We start from the raw sequence: 15544 nt of genomic DNA on the forward strand, positions 1-15544 counted from the left end.
TAGTGGCTCCAAACTGTCCATAACTCCAGTCCAAGGGGATCCCACACTCTCTCTGGCCTCTGTGGGCACCAAGCAGGAATGCAGTGCACAGATACATATGGAGACGTAACACCCATATATACAAACTTTTTCTCCAAACAATGAATGGAAAATTATACCTAGTCTCCCTGGGATTTATTTTAATTCTTTCATAGATTTCTCAGCATTATCCCTGCTCTGTAGGCATAGTAGTAAGAGTTCTAAACACACCTTACGCATATTCCCTGAAGCCATCCAAAACATAACTGTCAAAACAAACTGCTTACCACTTCTCCTTTTCTCTCTCTCTCAGATATGATCATTATTGATTCCTTTAGGGAGCATATCCATTTTCTTCTGCCTATTTTAGCTATTCTAAATCTTAAATGGCAAAACTTTTAGCATAAACAGTACATTTTGAAGTTAGGATGGGCAGACATATTATTGCCAATTTTATTACCATGAATATGTCAACTATAAAATTTTATTAAACAAACATTGCTCATTTTATAAGTAAATAAAATCATTAAAGTTCTTGGAACATACACACACACACACACACACATACACACACACACACACACATACACACACACTACACACACACACACACACAATTCAATCTCACATCATTTTTAACTTGGGCCAATTAAAAACTTTAAAGGAATGTTAAGGTAAAAATATGAACTATCAGGGTCAGGGAAGATGGCTCTGTCAGTAAGAGTACTTTCTATACAAACATGAGGACCTGTGTTTGATCCATAGTATCTACATAAAGGAGCCAGGTGTGGCAGTGTGGTATTGCAATCTTAGTGCTATGGAGGCAAGGACCGAAGGAACCATGCATGGTGTTTGTCAGCCAGCCAGGCTAGCCACATATGGGAGCTTCAGGTACTATGGGAGACTCTGCCTCAAAAAATAAGGTAGAGAACAACAGAGGAAGACAATTTATGCTGACCTCTGACCTCCACAAATATGTGCTCATGTGCATATGTACCTACAGAAACAAATATGAAATATCAGAAATGAGTATATATCATTAATCTACTAAAATAATGTTTCAGCTATGATTTAATAGCTCAAGTATTAAAGTAAGGCTACACCACTAACCCAAGAATACTCAACCAACATCTAAAATAAGACATCATTTTAGTACTGGTATTATGTTAAAGCTACTTCGTAGTTTTCAAAAGGAAAAATATTTATTCTCTCTACTTAAAGTTTACAATCTAATTTCAAGCTATGTTGCTCAACTGGTACAAAGAAAAGGGATTAAGTGAAAAAAACTCGAGGATCATTTTGATACACCCTTGTTCTATAGTTCAACAGTCTACAATAAGAAGGTATTGACATTTGAGATCTGTGGGGGATCTTTTGGTGGTACAATGTTAAGAGGAATGGCTAGAATTTAGTGGTTGGTGCCTGAGATACTAGGTATCTCATAATCATTGGCACAGTTTCAAAGTATTGAAAAAAAGTGCTCCACAAAAGGCGAATGGTATTGTGTGTGTGTGTGTGTGTGTGTGTGTGTGTGTGTGTGTGTGCGCGTGTTTTAATCTTATACTCTTTGGGGACCCACCACCCAGCTCCAAATAAATACACGGAGACTTATCATTACTTATAAATGCCCTGCCTTAGCTTAGCTTGTTTCTAGCCAGCTTTTTTTCACTTAAATTATCCCATCTATCTTTTGTCTCTGAGCTTTTACCTTTCTATACACCTTTCTTTACTTCTTACTCCATGACTTGCTGTGTAGCTGGGTGGCTGCCTCTGATGTCTCCTCTTCTTTTCCTTTTCTTGCTCCTCAATCCCCTCTTCCCAGATTTCTCCTCCTATTTATTCTCTACCTGCCAGCCCTGCCTATCCTTTCTCCTGCCTAGCTATTGGCCATTCAGCTCTTTATTAGACCAATCAGGTGTTTTAGACAAGCAAAGTAACACAGCTTTACAGAGTTAAACAAATGTAACATAAAAGAATGCAACACATCTTTGCATCATTAAATAAATATTCCACAGCATAAACAAATGGAACACAGCTTATTATTCCACAACAGTATTGTCAAAAAAACATTACATCATTTTATAATGGTCATAAGGGAGAGATCAGTGATTGAAAAGGGGAGGAAAAGGGCAATTGGAGATTAGTGTTCCCAAGGATACAGGAAAGACGTACTGGCAGCTTGACTTCTGGGAAACAATAAAGTTAAGGATCAATCTGCAGCCTACAAGGCTTCCTGTCATATTGAACCTAAGAAGCATGAATAATCTACAGCATTCAGCTCTTAGAGATAATCCTTGCAGGGTTTATGGCCTAAGAACATTAATGAATAATTAAAAGCTGACATTTTCATTGCTGTCTGTTTCAATGGTTATTTACACTTTGACTATATTATTTGTTAAAACACAGAATTATGGAGGATTTGGGGATGTATCAAATTTCCTCAGATACTATGATTTAAAAATTTTAAACGTTTTCCAGAAGGGATTTCAGTTTCTGAAAATAACTAGAAATACTTCAAAATCTGTAAGCTTACTTCAAGAGGACTGAAAATGAAGATGTCTTCGGTGCTATAGTATTGTAATAGAGGTCATAATGGAAACCAGGTTGGTAGAGAAAGTATTTCTCATCACAAACCCAAGCCCCTGGTGCCAACTTATCTTCTTTCACAGGCACCTAGAGTTAAATCTACACATTCCTATCTTCTGGATTTGATTTCATCTTTTGTCTAAATTGCAGTACTGTTAAAGAGTTGCAGAGAGACTGAAAGTTGCTCCCAGGTTTAGACAAAACTCTTTCTTTCTACCTATCTATCTATCTACTTACTTACCTACCTACTATACATACACACACACACACACACACACACACACACACACACACACACACACACACATATATATATGTCTTTCCATTTACATATTATATATTTTTTTAATGTGGGTCAGTGCTCAGACCCAGAGCCAGGTTTTATAGATAGGAGCTCTAACCATACTAACACAAACGACATTGTAACCAAGAGTTTATTTTGATTCAAAAAAGTATTAGATTGAATTTGGTCCAACTGTTTGTTCTCTTTCAAAAGTGTGACATGAATCAATACTTGAGTGTCTAGACTCTAGATGCATTACATAAATATTTTTTTTCTTTTTGACAGTGTCTACATACCAGCTATTCTGGGAGTCACTATGTATACTAAGCTACCCTCAAACTAACAGAGATCCTCTTGTCTCTACCTCTTGAGAGCTAGGATTAAAAGTGTGAGCCATCAGGCCCAACTAAATGATTTTTAAACTTATGTTCAAAGTATAACAATACTATACTTTTAAAAAAAATGTTCAGACTTTAAGCCCATGGTTATAGTTTTGATTTAGCATTTAAAAATACCTATTCTAATAAATATAACTGAAACTCTGCTGTGTAGCACATATATGAAGCGTAGAAACACAGTTAGAAGCATTACCTTGACTCTAACTGTTTTATACTTGACTGCAACTGCTGTACTCGTCTATCCGATGCTTCCTCTTTTCCCTGGGCAGACATAATATCTTCCTCCTAGAAAGTAAAGAACCCGAAACTTACTTGAAGCATCCGATAATGCAACAGACAAGCACGATTTTACAGCATGATGAACACAGTGGACTACAAAGTTATGCTACTAGAATTCTAATATGTAAGTTTAAAGATGATAGACTTTGTTAAATAAACACATATAGTACAAAGAGATTGGGGGCAAACTTTATCACTATCACATTATCAAAAGAGTTACTGCAAGTACATTTCTGGCAATGTTTCACAATGTTTCCACTGCACATACAGCAAAACAAGGCAAAGGTTCCTTTGTGGTCACTCTGCTGTTATAATACGCTCTTAACTATTTCTCATGATCTATCAAAGGAACACAGGGCATTCCTGACAGAGTGATGCTTTGAACTATCAACAGGTTTTATTTAAGTCATCTTTCTAGAAAAGCTTCTTGCCCATCCTTGCTTGCCTTCCTTTACAGTAAACACTTTTAGTGATATCATTTTAATTTATCCATTGTTCTTAACGGTATCTTTGAAAAAGTGTTTTTTCTCAGACAGACTTCTCCTATATTGTGTGGTTAGTCTAGAACTCACTGTGTAGACCAGGCAGGCCATCAGTTTGGGGCAGTCTTCCTGCTTCTGTTTCCCAAGTGTAAGATTACAGGTGTGCTCTACCATGCCTAACTTAATAGATTCTTTTAAAATTAATTGTTCCCAGCAGTAGTACTATTTTGGATTTACTATTTGTTGTGGTTTATTTCCTATATCTGAGTTGTTACCTACTACCATTTCCTTTGGCCTCACAAACATCTCAGGTGAAATAAAAGCACCAGGCATGGAGATACATGCCTGTAATCCCAGCCTTTGGAGTTTTCAGATGGGAGTATCAGGAGCTCAGACTCCAGTGAGACACTGTAAGCAGCCTGAGCACAGCCTGAGTTCTAAGAGACCCTACCCCAAGAAACCAAACCAAGCAAACAATAAATAAATTTCCTTCAGAATGTTTTGAAATTCAAGTCTTCTGAGTACAAATTCCATTTATTTACTTGGAATGTCTTACTTTCATTTTTTTTTCTTTCTCCCCCCCCCCCCCCCCCCCCCCCCCCCGAGACAAGGTTTCTCTATGTAACAGTCCTGGCTGTCCTGGAACTCACTCTGTAGACCAGGCTGGCCTCGAACTCATTCAGATTCACCTGCCTCTGCCTCCCAAGTGCTGGGATTAAAGGTGTGTGCCAACACCGCTTTCAGATTTGAAACGCAGCTTCACTGAATATAGAGCCTGTTGAATGTGTGTTCAAGGACATCACCAGCATGGAGACACACACCTTTAATCTTAATACCAACCATAGAAGACCTGGAGGTCTGTATAGACAGGCAGTGACGAGGAGGTCATGTGGTTGGGTTTACAACCAATGAGAAGGCAGAACAGAAAGTCAATAAAAAGACAAACACACAGGAAGTAGGTCTCTTTCTGAGGGGAAGGACGGCCATGGCAGCAAGGGGTAAGAAGGCGGTTTTAGTCTTAGCTCTTAGCTACTGCTCTGACCTCTTGGGCTTTTAACTCTCTATTTGGATCTGTGTTTCTTATTTAATAAGACTGTTACATCTACAATCTAGTGAACTTTTTTACAGTTCCTGTAAAAGCTCTAGAATTTTTATTGTGAAATTGTTTTCTTGCTCTCAATCAAAATTCTTTACCTTTTCCTTCACTTAGACTTTATTTTACTCTAATTTAAAAACAAATTTTAAAAAGGAATAACTCCTTGAGCAGTCTTCTTTTCTTGTGACAGTCTTACGCAGTAGTACAGGCTGGTCTTAAACCCATTCTGTAGCAAAGGATAGTCATACAGATAGTAACTATCAGAACTAGAATTTCTAATAATAACATCCATCTAAGTCTCAAGCCTGACATTTCCTTAATACCTTTCTAAAAGTCCCCCATTGTTTATAGAAAGAATAAGCCTATTATGACAATAAAAACTTGAATAAACAATATAACTATGGTATTAGATGTTATAGAACAAGTTAAGGAAAACTTGACTGTAAACTGCATTTTAACGATCTGTTTATACTGACTATGATGTTTTAATTCACTAAGTCGATGGAAACAGTCTTCACTAAGTGGTTGCCAACACTATACCTTCTTCAGCATCTGTTCTTGAAGACCTTCAGTCACTTTAGTTAGCTCTTCCACTTTCGTTACTGCAACTCTCAGATCTAACTTGGCTTGCCTGAAGAAAGCAAATTCATGTGTTATGTTAGAGACCATAAAGAATGGAAAGTTCATAATCTAAATTTAGTAAAATCATTACTACTATCTATGTAACTAAAAATAGATCCCAAAGGTAAATTCTGAATGATTTTCTTATTGCTAGTAAAATACATGTAAAAGCAAATAGGAAAATATAGCTAATTATAGAGGGTATAAAGAGGAATACTTTATTTGAACAAATAACATTTAATGTATAAGCAATCCAATGTTTTTAATGAAGAAAAATTTGACCATCTTTAAACAAGAATTTCAGTATAGTAAGAATTTAACTATGTTTATACTTTTTTCAATTTATCTAATTAGAAGAATACTGCTGATTGGCCTCTGTGAGAATGAAATTAAAGCTTGAATGTCTATCAGTCCCTGGAGCAGCGATTATAAACCTGGGTAAAATCTGAATACACATAGCAACTTGGTTTTCTTACCTTCAGAAAGATTGTAATGTTGCTTTTTCTATTTGTTTTATGGGTTGCTGAACAAGTGAAAGTAAGGTACATTAAAGTGTCCCGTAAACTCTAATCAAATGTGAGACTGAAAGTATCTGTTGGGAGAGTCTCAGCATGCGAGCACTGGCATCATGAGCCCAGTGTTGTTACTACTAGGACGAAACCTACCTGACCAACTGCCTCCAGAACAACAATTCTCTCAGTAATAGAGCTTTTCCTTATTTTGATCTGATTTTAAACAATCATTCAACTTTTAAACTGTATGTCAAGTTCGTAGTTCTCTCTGTTTTTATGGCCCAACCTTGAGCACCCTTATCACTTCCAAGGACTGATTCCCTCAACCCCTCTTGGCCTGAAAAATGAGCCTACCCCCAAGTGATGAGATTAAAGGTCTGGTACCAGACCCAGCTTCAGGCTTAAAATTCCACCTTAAAATTTATTTCTAGATTTCTCAGTCAAAATGGAAAGTTTTATTTTCATTATTTTTGAATGAAACTCTATACTACTGTATATGGAAAAAAAGGTCAGTATCAGTCAGTTCCAAAGTCTCATCTCCTGCCAGTTCCTCCCATGTTCTCTGTTGAAGGTTTAACAGAGAACATACAAATCATGTGTTTCCCGAACACACTCTTCATTTTTCCATTTTTATTGTACAAGTCTCTCCCTCTTTTCCTAATTTTTCAACATTTGTCAAACTACAAGTTTTTCCTTGTCAAGTCCTCACTGGTTTTGTCTACACAATATCCCAAGTTGCAGTCTGTAGCTGGAGTTTTCTCCAGTCCTGCCTGGCCCACAGTCAGGACAAATCTCTCTCACCCGCCAGTCCCCCAGCTGCTCAGACACAACCGAGTAAACACACAGAGACTTATATTGCTTACAAACTGTATGGCCACAGCAGGCTTCTTGTTATCTAGTTCTTATATCTTAAATTAACCCATTTCTATAAATCTATACCTTGCCACATGGCTCGTGGCTTACCAGTATCTTACATGTTCTCTCTGCCTCAGCCTTCCACTTCCCAGAATTCTTCTCTCTGCTTGTCCCGCCTATACTTCCTGCCTGGCTACTGGCCAATCAGCATTTTATTTATACAGAGCGAAATCCATAACAGCAGTCCTTATAATACTAATTCTTTGTACATTAATAGATCACATTGCATTACAATTACTACTACATAGATTCTTCCTTGTGGAATATGAATTCATAAAAGATGGAATACAACTCAAATGCAGTGACCACACTTTATTAATTTTTAACCCTTTTAGAGACAAGTAAGAGCACCATAAATCAGTTCAAAAGAGAAGATGAAAACATCAGCTATAAGCACTACTTTGTCTTCATGTTTTACTCATTCAATGTTTATGTATAGACAATCGTAGAGTAATGATTTGTGGAAGCCTCAAGAAAACACAAACACACACACAATTTCTTTAAAGCAGATCTCCTACTATAGAAGTACTGGATTTCTCCTATCAGGCTGGACTGGCTGGCCAGTGAGCCTCGGGATCCACCTGTCTCTATCTTCCCAGCATTGCGATCATGAGCGTGTAGCACCCCTGCCTATTTGTTTTATAAGTGTTTCAGGGATCGAACTCAGGTTGTTCTCATGCTTGCATGGGAAGATTTTACTAACTGACCAGTCTCCTCAGCCCCCTAAACTAAGATCAAAGAAGCAGAGTATCTGCTATTAGCTAGGTAAGGTGGTACATGCATATAATCGCAGCATACAGGAGGCTGAGACTGGAAGATAACAAATTTGATGCTAGCTACCCTGGACTACTTAATGAGTTCTAGGTCAACTTGGGGCTACAGAGCAAGACCTGGCAAAACAAAACAATAAAAAACCCAAATAAACCACTGACCTAGTCAATTTTGAGGTCAACAAAGCAGATAAACGCTAAATATGTATTTGGGAAACATTATTATTGATTGATATTAATGAACTTAGGTAGGGTAGACTTAAGGAAAGGAGGGGACTGAATAAAAGGGATAGAAACTTAAGATATCTATTTTCAGTGGGTTGGATGAGGAAATCAGGAAGACAAAGGAGACCAATAAGTGGCTGCAAAGATCAGAGAAGAAAATCAGAAACATATACAAAATAGAAGAGGAAATTCCACAGTAAGTAAAACAAACAGATTCTTCAAGGCAATTTCAGAGGATAGAAGAGGAAAAATATAACCTGAGTAACTGTCAGTAAGTTCTGACATAGGAGGATTCAAAAGAAGCCTGCAAAAGGGAACTAAACCTTAAGCATACAAGGCATAGTTATAGAAATGATATGAGAAGATACTTTCCTATATAGACAGACTGGATGCTAAAGGAGAATGATGTGCTCTAAGATAGTGTTAGAGCCCACTGTACACTGGAGAGGAGGGCATTTGAGCTCTCCTAGAGATGAGGAAGCTGAACTTCATGCACATAGCAAGCTGTCAAATCCCTCCATCAGTAAACAGCTGCTAGTCTGAATGTACCTGTCCTCTCACAACTCACATGCTAAAATCCTGGGAAAGTACAACCCTCAGAGAGTCTCATGTGATGGTATTAGGAGGTGGGATGTTTGGGGAGGTGATGATATTATGATTGTGGAGCCCTCAAAAAATGGGATCAGCAACCAAGTAAGAGGCATGAGGGAAGCTGCTTGTCACTTTCACCATGTCAAGATACACCAAGAAGGTGCAATTTGTAAACCAGAGCCCTCACTGGACATGGAACCTGTTGGTGTCTTGATCTTGGCCTTGTCATCCTCTTGATCTAAAAAGAAATAACTTTATGGTGTTTCCAATCTATCACTCTCCAGTATTTTGTTAAATAGCCGAATGGACTAAGGCAATGCAGGAACAGATTATAAAGTAGGGCTGAGCACATGGTCTACGATTCTCACACAGCATACCACACCAAAGCACAATCTAAAGAGGTGCAAAAGTGCAGAATATTTGCCAAAGACTCTTACAAATATCAGTAAAACATTCTTATAGTCATCTATTAGTAGCTGCACAACTTCTGGACAATGTTATATAGTTTTGTTGGACCTCTGTCCAACTCCTGAAACAAGAAATCTTAATATTAAATAGTTGTTGCCAAGCTATACTCATGACCCATGTGCTCTACAAGTAAAACAGAATATTCTTTGTTCCTCAAAGAGTAAGAGAAACAAAATTTTAAAAATAATGTATAATAAAATCATCCCTTAGATAACATTAAAGCTAAACATTGTGAAGAGACAGAAAAATGACAGGAAAGCCCTATCCTCATCTTGGAACCTGTTTTCGTTTTCTATGCTCAGAAAGATAGCTGCCAACACATAAGGAACTGTCTGGCAATTCTATGACTAAGCACATCTGCTCAAGGCCATTTCTCACATGGGAGAGATTCCAAGAGACACCATGAATCAAAACTAGTGGTACATGAATTCCAGATTTCCACAGCATTTTATAATAGAAGACACAATATTATTCAAATTGAAACATGAAACATCTGAGAAAAATCTGTTATCTCAGTTAAAATAAAACCATTACCTGGCAAAAGTACATTTTAAAAATAAGCAGAATATAAAAGTTACTGGCAACATACTTTTGGAGAAAAAAGTATGCATTTATAAAAATGTCTTGAAATGAACACAATGAATATACATAAACTTCAATTTACATAATTTATCTATTACATTCACTATGATAACATAAAATCAAGAACTGCATTTGTATAATATCAGTTCTTATGTTCTTCAATAAAACCATTTACTTAAATAATTTCATGATCAGCTTTAAAATGTCTGGGATTTTATTTAAATATTGACAGCACTAAACATTCTATCTTTATCACTCATTGAAGTTTCGAGATTATTGATAATAAAACAGACAGAAAGGGCAATATAGCTTAAAGGCTGGATCTGTAATACTGTAATAGAAAACACAGACTGTCTTCTGATATGAACGGTACAATGCTTCTGTTTACTATATCAAAATGTTTGATCAGGTGTGCTCATTTGGAAATCACAGTACTAAGTCGTCACACCATTCCTGAGTAGCTAAATAAAGAATATAATACAAAAATTTTCTGAATAATGAAAGCCTAAGAAAGCAGTTGCACCTCTGAAAGTTTGAAGATCAAGGGACATGAACAGAAAACCCATATAATTTATTTTATCCTTTTAATAAAGGACAAATAAGTTATTTAATTTGCTAAGTTAATAACTCAATATTTTCTTATCATCTTTCATAGATCCAACAGGTTAGTGAGATGAAAATGTACAAAGTTACATATAATAAAGTGTTAATAATACTGTAACAGACCAGCATTTGGTCTTCAACTGTACTATAGAAGAAGCATGTTGGGCTTTGAAGGGATAGAAAGAAAAAGATTTAGAAAAGGTTATCTTGCCGGGCAGCGGCGGTGCACGCCTTTAATCTCAGCACTCAGAAGGCAGAGAGCCATGCAGATCTCTGTGAGTTCGAGGCCAGTCTGGTCTACAGAGCGAGATCCAGGACAGGCACCAAAACTAGAGAAACTCTGTCTCAAAAAACCAAAAAAAAAAAAAGGTTATCTAAAATTATGACATGACACTTGAGTTGAACTTTTAAATTGGGATGACATTTGTTAAAGGAAGGAATTTTAGACAATCTGAACAATTTGAGCAAAACAAGCTACAACATGGTTTGTTCAGAAAAGTGAAAATAGTTTAGAAAGTTGAAGTGAGGAGTGGCCTGGGGTCAGGCCATAGAAGACTGTCATTCTGGGCAGTCACTGACATGAAGAGGCATGATCAAATTTTATTTTTGAAAGATGTACCAGGCTTTGTTGACTCCCCATGGGAGCCCTTACCCTTTTGGAAGAGGGGATGGGGGATGGGGGAGGAAAGCTGGGGGGTGGGAGGAGGGATGAGAGGGGGATCTGCACTTGGTATGTAAAATGAATAAAAAATTTCTTAAACAAAAAAATGAAAAAACAAGAATATTTTAAGTAAAGAACACAAGGGGGCGGTGGGATGAAAAGCCAGAGGGGGTTTCGGCAGTGGCTTACATGGGAGGGGCTCAGTGAGGGCAGTGACAATAGTGACAAGAAAGTGAGACACTTTAGAGTTGAGAGGCAGAACAAAGTACGATGTCTCCTGCTTTTCTGAACTAGCAACTGGATGGCACCACTTACAAACAGAAAAAAGGCGTGGAAGATAAAACAATAAGCTCAGCTCACAGCCCATTGTGGTCTAAGTATCTCGGAGCCCCTGGGATGGAGATAACCCAGAAAACTCTGAGTTAAGAAAAACGTAAAGGTATCCCTCTCAGGAACTACTGAAGAAGTCAAAGATGAGATGGCCAAACAATGTGAGGGGATTATGTCACATCACCCATAAACTTACAGAACTTTTGCTGGCTTTAGAGCTCATGTTACATAGTTAAATCTTCAATAATTTTTGGGAGTAGTACAAAGGAGTAAACTCAAGGTTTTGTATTTGTCAAATAAGTACCGTATCACTGAATTACATACCCGCTCCCAATTCTCAGTCAATACTGATTAGCAAGTTATACATTCCTTATGTAAAAATAATATCAACGTATGTCAATGAGTGGCTAAAATTAATTTTAATAATATATTATCTGGAGACCAGAAGTAGGGCACGTATCTTAACACCATGTCAAATCTACAGTTACTTAAAATTATTTTAAATAAAGTTACTTAAAAATTGTTTTAATTCTTACCCCCTTTTGTTTTTCTTGTCCTTTCAAAGACACCCACGGGCCAGACTGGGTTGTCACAGTCCAGACTAGCTAAAGAAGACATCCACAGGCCCATCAGGCACCTTGGGACACTGGGTGGGTAGGTGCCATTATGAAGAGCAAACATAAGGTGGAGAAATGGGAGACAGAGAGAAACAGAACAACTGGTGTGCTGTGGAAAGAGGCAGAACTGCAGAAGCGAAGGTGGTGACGAACAGGCTAAGGTGGGTGGCCTGCTCTTCACCTGGGGCCAAGGTAATGCCAGAGCCTAGGGCTGCTGTCAAGGGCCATATCTGGGTCCAGGTACTGCTGCAGGCGGAGTCTGTGTTGACATCCATGACCCATGTTGCCACCAAATGCTACAAGGATGCCCAGGGTCTGGGCCACTACCTGTGGCCATTTGGTGTCCATGAGTTGTACTCCTGCTGTGGGCCATGCCTATCTGAGTAGCCTGTGCTGCCACCCAGGGACATGATGACATCCGTGCCTGAGCTGCTGCCAAGGGCCATATCTGGGTCCATGGCCCTACAGCAGCTAAGATCTATGTTGATGTTTGTGGCTTCAGTAACCACTGAAGGCCAAGTGAACACCCAGGGTCTGGTCAGCCATCTGAGTCCATGTTGGTGTCCAAGGGAGTCCATGTTGGTGTCCAAGGGCCATGCTACTGCTGGGTCCATGCCGAAATGGATGGTTTATGCTGCCACCTGGGGCTATGGTGACATCCATGCCTGAGCTGCTATCTAGGGCCATGTCTGGGTTCCATGGCCCTGAAGCAGCAAAGGGTCTGAGTTGACATCCACAGCTTGTGCTACTACAGGGGGCCACAGCAACTATGCATGTTGAAATCTATGGACCATGCTAAGCTGGCCTCGCCCTACACTGGCCCTGCTTCTCTCTGGATGCTGCAGCAGGAAAGCTGCCCCCACCCCCCAGCATTAGGGAGAGATGGCTGCACCCCTCACCACAGGCATAAGAGAGTTGGCTCTACCCCTTGCCAGAGGGAGGGCAGTCCCAGCAGCCAGGACTGACCAGCTCAGCTACCACCCAGACCCACCTCCTGGGCCTTGGGTTGGTCCACCCTAACATCTACCCTACCTAACTTGCATGAAGGGGTTGATTGTGCAGAGTGATAGCCACAGGATCTCCATGACTCAGGGCAACAGCAGGATATCAGAGAGGAGTTTTGGTGAGGTTCCAGTGATGGTGGTGTGCCAGAGACCACACACAGGCCTTGAACCAGGGCAATGACTCACTGCAATGAACATTCAAAGGTGGGGCTGATTAGACATAAGGATATACTACGTGACACCACAGCTACCAATGCCACTAGCAAGAATGAAGAGGTGTTGGAGAGAAGGGGAAGATGGAGGATTGAGGTGATTTTTGTTTGTCTTGAATTAACTTTGGGGGGAGGTTTCTTTGAGGGGGGATGCTGCAGGGGTGATGGGCAGATATGGAGGGACTAGGAGGTGAGCAGGATTGGCGTTCATGATGTGAAATTCCCAAAGAATCAATATGTAGCTTAGTCTGCCTAAGGGGCCCCTGGCAGTAGGATCAGGATCTATCCCTGGTGCATGAGCTGGCTTTTTGGAGCCCAGTGCCTATTGTGGGATGCCTTGCTCAGCCTGATGCAGGGGTAGGGGCTTGGATCTGACTCAATTGAACGTACCAGGATTCACTGACTCCCCATGGGAGGCCTTACCTTTTTGGAGGAGGGAATGAAGGGTGGGTTGCGGGGGGGTTTGGGGGGACAGGAGGAGGGAAGAGAAGATCTGTGGTTGGTATGTAAAATGAATAAAAAATTTCTTAATAAAGAAAAATAATGAAAAAAAAAAAAGAATTATGTAGTAACACAAATCTTAAAAGGTCTTATTAGAAAAAACCCCAAACCAGATATTGGGATGAATGCGAAAGATCAGAAAAGCAGAACAAGCCACAGCCAACCTCACCTCACCTCACCAACGCCTCAGCCAATCCTGTTTCCATGAATCCTCAGACTGAAAGCCTCTGAGTCCTCATCCTGAGGGTCTTAGCTGAACTTCTGCTTAGCTCCTGTCTCCTCACACATTATATACTGTTCTCTGCCCAGCCATGTCACTTCCTGGGATTAAAGGCCTGTGTGCTTCCCAAACAAAGACAGGAGATCTCAAGTGCTGGGATTAAAGGTGTGTGCCACCACGCCTGGCTCTGTTCCCAGTGTGGCCTTGAGATCACAGAAATCCAGACAGATCTCTGCCTCCCAAGTGATAGGATTTAAGGTATGTGCCACCACTGTTTGGCCTCTATGTCTCTCTAGTGGCTGGCTCTGTCTTCTGATCCCCAGATCAGTTTATTAGGGTACACAATATATCACCACATTGTTATAAAAATATTCTTTCAAAAATAAAACTTGATCATATCATTTCATGCCAGTGACTGCCCAGAATGGCATCAAGTCTTCCATGATCTGACCTCAGACTATTCCTCATTTCAATTTTCTGAACAATTTTTGTTATGTTTGAGAGGTTAATATGAACCTGTATGCCTGTGTTTCAGGCCATCTTTAGAGCAAATCCTCTTACACTGATAAAACCCATCATTCCTAAAAGATACACTCAAATGACAATATATATATTTTAAGATAAGGTCTCACTGTTAGAACTTACTATGTAGTCTAGGCTGGTCTCAAACTCAGAGATCTGCTTGTCTGCCTCCCCAGTGCTGCAATTAAAGGTGTGTGCCACCACACTTGGCTCCCTTTCTTTCAAAGACATATCCAAGATGCAGAATTTGAGCCTACTATGCTGGATATGTATTATAAGCAAATATAATGAAATGAAAAAGCACCTACAGAGAAATAATATAAAATTTCAATTAAATGAGTGAATACTAAGTAGATCTGCAAGGATAAAAGGGTAACATTATGGTGTAATGAAGGAGAACATCTTCCTGGAGAAAGCGAAGTGTAGCCAGAGTACAGATTTTCTGAGAAATAGAATAATGATCAAAAGGCATAAAGAAGGAGGCAAGAGGTTTTTGAGAAACAGCAAAGTGACACTTTGGGCACTTTACACTATAGGGTTAAGGAGGGCCAGGTGAATAGAGGTTGTAAGAAAACAGACTGAACAGTTTCATTTGCTATGGCAGAGTATCACCAAAACTCTCAAAAAGGAAAACAAAAGAAGTTTTAATTATAAATTCACATGATTTTAGTTTTTGGAATCATATTATCAGACAACAAATGAAGCTATGTTTCAGTGTAAGTACAAATGTGTTTAAAGAATTTCTAATTCACTTTTTCTTGGCACGGTAATATAGAGCATTTCAAAACTGAATTTTGGTAATGTCAATATGCCCATCATTCAGAATCTGTCAAACTTGAAAGCAACATCCTTTGCCTCACAGAAGCATCTGCTTATCCTTATGTTCCTTCAAATCTGTGGCAGGAAAAGCAGGCATAGTTTTATGTATACAACTCTCAACTGGTTAATGTTGAGCTATAGAATACCATTGGTAAATATTATGGCAAAATTGGGCAGTGCAACATTCAAGACCTTTTAGGCTTCAGAGTACCACAACTAGCATTATCAC

General features: G+C 39.2%; 1 protein-coding gene across 7 annotated transcripts in view; it reads right to left on the minus strand.

Moving 5' to 3' along the window:
• The window catches only part of Sclt1 (sodium channel and clathrin linker 1), a 131513-nt gene that overhangs the window by 73051 nt on the left and 42918 nt on the right, over window positions 1-15544 (minus strand). For all 7 annotated transcript variants that reach the window (XR_008216333.1, XR_008216334.1, XM_052730609.1 and 4 more), the window contains 2 exons: window positions 5683-5773; window positions 3479-3570 (listed from right to left, as the gene is read on the minus strand). Coding sequence is in view for 5 of the 7 variants with exons in the window: in XM_052730609.1 (XP_052586569.1) it covers window positions 3479-3570; window positions 5683-5773 (183 nt within the window). In the remaining 2 variants the exon portion in view is untranslated. The remainder of the gene's footprint in view (window positions 1-3478; window positions 3571-5682; window positions 5774-15544) is intronic.

The sequence above is a fragment of the Peromyscus californicus genome, unplaced genomic scaffold, assembly GCF_007827085.1.
Source record: "Peromyscus californicus insignis strain IS unplaced genomic scaffold, ASM782708v3 Scaffold_9__1_contigs__length_137607984, whole genome shotgun sequence".
NCBI classification, from domain to species: Eukaryota; Metazoa; Chordata; class Mammalia; order Rodentia; family Cricetidae; genus Peromyscus; species Peromyscus californicus.